Source organism: Marmota flaviventris, chromosome 15 (genome assembly GCF_047511675.1).
Source record: "Marmota flaviventris isolate mMarFla1 chromosome 15, mMarFla1.hap1, whole genome shotgun sequence".
Classification (NCBI taxonomy): domain Eukaryota; kingdom Metazoa; phylum Chordata; class Mammalia; order Rodentia; family Sciuridae; genus Marmota; species Marmota flaviventris.
In genome coordinates, this window is record NC_092512.1 from 40014281 (window position 1) to 40020280 (window position 6000).

The 6000-nt window shown below is 36.5% G+C and overlaps 1 protein-coding gene across 2 annotated transcripts; it reads left to right on the forward strand.

Annotated features, from left to right (window-relative positions):
- The first annotated feature begins 116 nt into the window (after positions 1-116).
- On the forward strand, positions 117-4607 carry Uqcrb (ubiquinol-cytochrome c reductase binding protein). Of its 2 annotated transcripts, none has more exons than XM_027953068.2 (4): positions 117-212; positions 2345-2416; positions 3539-3705; positions 4403-4607. In XM_027953068.2, the coding sequence occupies exons 1-4, from the start codon at positions 194-196 to the stop codon at positions 4478-4480; spliced, it is 336 nt and encodes a 111-aa protein (XP_027808869.1). In that variant the 5' UTR covers positions 117-193; the 3' UTR covers positions 4481-4607. The 2 variants fall into 2 exon arrangements, with proteins under 2 accessions (XP_027808869.1, XP_027808878.1); XM_027953077.2 differs by having other exon boundaries at positions 122-212; positions 2304-2416.
- The last annotated feature ends 1393 nt before the right edge of the window (positions 4608-6000 follow it).

The following is a 6000-nucleotide window of genomic DNA, read 5'->3' on the forward strand; positions in this document are numbered from 1 at the left end:
ACGCAAAACGCCGAGCTTCTACCATTGATATCACCGGCTTAATGGGGCACAGCAGGTGCCAATGATGTCCATCAGAACTGCGCCTGCGCGGACTTCCTCCCTCGACTGCGGAACGGAACAAAGCGCCTGCGCACTGCGCCCGGCGTGTCCTCTAGGACGTACCCAGAAGGCAGCGCTTTGCTCCCGGGTCAAAATGGCGTCAAGGCCTGCTGGTAAGTGACTGAGGTCGTTTCTGGTGGGTACCGCGGTGTTCAGCATTATTTTAGCAGCGACTTGTTCTTTTTCTGATCTCTCAAAATGGCCAGGTTTACGACGTAAAGGAAAGTGGCGGCTCCAGTCCAGCGAAAGGGACGCGCTTCCCTTTTCCAGGTCCTGCTTGCTTGAGGGTTGGGACAGGACCTGCTGCTTTGAAGGTGCAGCGGCGGCTCTTAAAGCCCTGAGCGGCAGCTGCCGCTGCTCGGCATCCTTCCCCTCAGCCCTTGAAAAGTTTAAGGACTCGAGGAGATAATTAGTGGGTGTCAGGGAAAGTGAACCGAGTGCTTAATAAGCCAAGCCCCGTCAATTGCATAGTCTCGATCAGTCCTACTATTGCTATTTGTTTCACGTCGGTAGAAGACAGCAGTTATTGCAAGAAATGATATTGGAGCCCTTCCTTATTCCGCCCCTGGCGCTTCTCCCTGGCAATTAGAGGTAGCTGAGCGAGGTTTACAGTTTGACCTTGGTTTATCTGGAAAGTGAGTTTGATCTGTAGGTTTGGAGAAATCTGTATTTATTGTAGACATTGGAGCAAACACATTTATTATAGAATATAATGCAGAAATTTTCGGAATATTTAAAGCAACCTCAGATAATGTTTTTTTTTTTTTTTTCTTTTTTTTTTTTCCTAATCTCTGCCCTCTGGCGGTATAAATTGGAAGTTTTTAAAATATTGGTCCTTGTCTTCATGTTTCCAGCAATTGTGAAACCATTAATGAAAGAGATTTCCAGATAAATCTGTTAACCTAATTGTCATTAAGCTTTTAGGGAATGGAGAAGACATATAAGAATTTATTATTTTGGCTTGGGATGTGGCTCAAGCGGTAGCGCGCTCGCCTGGCATGCGTGCGGCCCGGGTTCGATCCCCAGCACCCCATTCAAACAAAGATGTTGTGTCCGCCCAAAACTAAAAAATAAATATTAAAAAAAAATTCCCTCTCTGTCTCCCTCTCTCTCTCTCTCTCAAAAAAAAAAAAAAAAGAAACCAATTTATTATTTAATTGATATGACATATTTAAGGAATCTTACTAAAATTCAGGGCATTCTGCTTCTGTGCTGTGTTTCGGAACCACATGTACCTATTAGTAGCTAACTCTGACTCTGAGTAAAATCACTTCTGTAGGCCTGCTTCTTTTTATTTTTTCATAGCTCTTAATTACCAAGGAGATTTGTTAAAGCCATGTTATCCATAACATAATAAGGATTCAGGGCCTGGTAGCGTTATAATGAAAGGAGAATTTGCCCTTCTTCCTTGGTAAGGCCTAACCCTAGAAGAAATTTTAAAAGAAAGTTTAAACTTGTTCTAACTTCCTGTCTGTACCATATCTCTCTGATAAATATCAGGCACAGTCGTGTCCTTAGCCCCTACTGGAATACCTCAATGAGGCTTAGCGTTGTTCTCCAAAGAATTTTAACATTACCTATTTCTCCTTATCCATGGTCAAATATTCATTCTCTTTAAGGAAAGTTAACTGCTTGAAAGGAGGAAATGGGTTTATTTTTCTAATCCATATTAATGTCTAAATTACTAACGGTATAAAAATTATTTCAGAAGGACATATATTTTAAAAGACGATAGCCAAGTCAAATAATGGTAATGTCGACTAAAAATTTTAGCAGATGGGAATCTTTACACCTGAAATATCACCCTTCTTTTCATACCACTTCTTTTGAAAATAAAATTTTATAGTTATTCATGTAAAGTATTTCTGTAACTAGAAAATGACAGAAATCCTCCAATACCTTTCCTGTATCCGCCCCTTCAATTCTAGTGGTAGGTGGACATAAGGGCACTGCATGTTGGACTTAGACTGGAGTGACAATAATGTACCTATGGATCATTTGTACACTTTTGTTTGAGTTTACCTGTTTCTCCCATGACTTGCTACAAAATTTTTTTACCTGAAGTCACTTCTTATTCATAGATAAAATAAGCAATTCTTATCTAAAATGTATAGAATGTAAACTTTTGAAAGGAAATTTCTTCTTATATTTGTAAGAAAATAACTGTAGGAGTACCAATTGCTTATCTATCACTGTATTCATAGAGTGTAAGTGAATTGGAGCAACTAACTGTGATAATTACCAGTTGCAGCATCAGGCCGGTGGCTGGAAGGTATTCGAAAATGGTATTATAATGCTGCAGGATTCAATAAACTAGGTGAGTATTTGTGCTTTCTTCTGTTTTCTTTTTTCCTTTTTCTGAGAGTAGTGCTTTTGTATGATTTACTATGGTTCCAAAAATACTTTGTTTCTGTGTACATCAAAAAATTTTAAAATTAGACTACACTTTATTGGTTTTTGTTCTTTTTGAGAGAAGAGGGATGAAATGTTTGAGGTGGAAACAGTTTATGGTTGCAGAATGTTTTCCTTATATTTTCCCTCTCCCAATTCTACTTAAATCTAAGTCATGTGAACATTGAATAAAAAGATTTTTTTTCCCAAAAATTTAGATTGAATCATATTTTACAATGTGACATGACATTTTTTTGAACTTTATAATGTGCTGTGAACTTCATCTTTTGCTATTAAAGCTTAGTGGAAAGCATTATTAAATGTTACTGAGTCTTTAGTTCACTGACATTTTATGATTCTTTAACATCTTTTTAAAAAAGATATTTTTAAATTGTAGATGGACACAGTACCTTTATTTATTTATCTTTATGTGGTGCTGAGGATCGAACCCAGTTCCTCACACATGCTAGGTGAGCGCTCTACCACTGAGCCACAATCCCAGCCCAAGATTCTTTAACATCTTGATCTCAGATTTGAAGTATAAGAAAGTAGAGATGTTGGGCTGGGGATGTGGCTCAAGCAGTAGTGCGCTCGCCTGGCATGCGTGCGGCCCGGGTTTGCTCCTCAGCACCACGTACAAAAACAAAGATGTTGTGTCCGCCGAGAACTAAAAAATAAATATTAAAATTCTCTCTCTCTGTCTCTCTCTCTCTCTTTAAAAAAAAAAAAAAAAGAAAAAAAGTAGAGATGTGGCTTATGGATATGTGTTCAAGGAAAAGCTAAACACATGAAGTATTTTTGGAACTGGATTAGATGAAATATTGCAATTTGTAATGTTTTTTGTAAGAAGCCCATATATTGCTTCAAGAAATAACTCATTATATGGTTGAGATGCTTTAGGTTTCAAAACATCATACCTAGTGATTTAAACTCTTGATATTTCACCTGTCTTAAGATATAAGTCATACAGATATTGTACACCCCCAAAAAAGAAAAATCCTTACTTTTTGAAATGCATTTTCAATCTCTCTTTTATTCTCTACCATAGGGTTAATGCGAGATGATACGATATATGAGGATGAAGATGTAAAAGAAGCCATAAGAAGGCTTCCTGAGAACCTTTATAATGACAGGATGTTTCGCATTAAGAGAGCACTGGACCTGACCATGAGGCAACAGATCTTGCCTAAAGAGCAGTGGACAAAATATGAGGAGGTAGAACAGCTATTATGTGTCTGACAATGTTGACCTTTAAGGGTAGAATATTAGAAACAAAAGAAGGACATTCATTTTTGTAGTACTGTAGAATTCTCAAAGTTGTATCAAAGAAATATCGTTTCAATAGCCTGGGTAGGTTAGTAGGGAAAGCGTTGGCTCCACATTAGAGAAAAGTACATTGAGACTAGAAGTGAAGGGACTTCCAGAATCACTAAATAGGTCTTAATATAGACAGTCAGGATAGAATCCAAGTCTTTTGCTTCCCAGGCCATTGTTCTGCCTCTATAGTTGGCTTCCTGCTCAGATGAAAACATTTTGGTGTTCATATAAAGCCCGCAGAATGGTCCTCTAATGCCCAGGAATGACTTCTGTAAAGCATACTCTCACCCTTTGATCTGCACTAAAACCAGACAAAAGCCTATAGACACTGATTTCTTTTTCTTTCCTGATGGACCCCTCTCTCATAATCTATCAAAGCAATTTATTGCATTGGGGTTTTGCATTTTCAAAAGTAGATAGTTTTTAGTCTGGTTGAGAATAAATTTTCTTAATATAATGATATATATTTTTTGGAAATAAAAGGTAGTTAATTTTAATGTTTAAGACCTATTTGTTTTTTAAGACCTATTGAATATTTGGGATATGTCAGTATGTGATGGTAGAATATAATATTTTTCTTTTGCTCATTCTTTAGGATAAATTCTATCTTGAACCATATCTCAAAGAGGTTATTCGGGAAAGAAAAGAAAGAGAAGAATGGGAAAAGAAGTGATCGTGTAGTTGAAATCTGTGGAAACAGTTGTCCTCATATTTATGAAGTCGGTTAAATCTGAAACATACAATTTAAAAATTATTTCATCTGCATATATGTTACTTTAAATAAATGTCTATCATAATAATTATTGGAGTTTTTGACTTCTAATCTTAGCCTGATAAGTACTGAATTCACTTATCTGACACAATTCTTTCCAGACTTTTAAGATATCTTAAGTCAGTGTTCAACTGCTTCTGGGAGATTAGAGAGGCCACTTGAATCTTTCCCTCATTGTTTGGATAACCTCTTAGTTTTCTGAAGGATATAACATTCTACCAAGCAGAATCACCTTGTTTAAATGGCCTTTGTCAACTTGAAAGATACTTGAGAGCTGCATCAAGACCTAACTTGGCAGATATGGAATGGGGCAAGAAGCAAGAATACTCAAGCAGAATGGCTTTCAGCTTCAGAAGAGCCTGAAAGAAGGGAGACAGAAACAGCTCTTCAATCACTGCTTTCCAAGTAGACTTATTTTTCATCCTTCTATTAGAAATAGATTATGTGTACACCTTAATATGAGTATATCTAAGTTACATGTGCTAATAATGTAGGTTAGAAAAGTAGATACTAAAAAATATACAAATGCAAAGAAATTATATTTACGATTGATGTAAAGCATATTGTAAGTTTTGGGCACTAGTCCATTAAAAGTTTTAAAATTATAGGCTGATTTTAAAAATATACATTAGAATCATTCATTGTCCTCATTTCCACCCCTAAATTCTGAAGTGCTTTCTTCAGAGGTGAGAGCATGGAAACCATAGTGAGCTAGGAAGGAATGGTAGGAACTGTGATGTATAGTGTTCCACATCCACTGCTGTGTGAGGGGAGGTATCTGATTGGAATCTTACCATGAAGGACAAGACAATAGAATGAGGAAAAAATTTTGTGTTATGTTTAAAATTCATAAAATGTGCTGTTATAGTTGGTATTTTTTTTTTTTTTTTTTTTTTACAAAAGGAGGTATGTTTGAAAGACATGTTTTACCTTTGCAACATGATCATAAAGAGCATCTTAAAAAGTTGTGCTAAAATATTAGAAAGCCTTTTTAAATTCTGTAAGGGGGCTGGGGATGTAGCTCTGTACTAGAGTATTTGCCTGGCATGAGTGAGGCCTTTGGTTTGATGCCCAGCACTGGAAAATATATTTTTTTCCTTAGGAGCTTCTCAGATATTCAGACTGTATTTTGAATACATTACCTGAAAATTGTTCTTGTTGATTCTCTTTATTCTGATTTATATTCTCATTTGATAATGATTTTGCTCACCATAAAATCTATTCTTTTAAATCATTGATTTTTAAGTGCTGCTAATATTTAAAGCAAGACTAGGGGAAACACTGGAAGAGAATCAAACAGCTGACCAAGGTTAAGGTCTACTATGAAGAGGGGCTTCTTGTCTATCCATCTGCTCAAAATATGACAGAACAGTAGAGCAGCCTCTGACTTTCTAACAAGAGTTCCTCCTAAAGCCAAATTG

What these genes read in the sequence shown, in the direction of transcription:
- Uqcrb (XM_027953068.2), top strand. An exon ending in TGCAGGATTCAATAAACTAG is followed by an intron (nt 2,417 to 3,538) that starts GTGAGTATTTGT and finishes TCTCTACCATAG; the next exon opens with GGTTAATGCGAGATGATACG. An exon ending in AGTGGACAAAATATGAGGAG is followed by an intron (nt 3,706 to 4,402) that starts GTAGAACAGCTA and finishes CTCATTCTTTAG; the next exon opens with GATAAATTCTATCTTGAACC.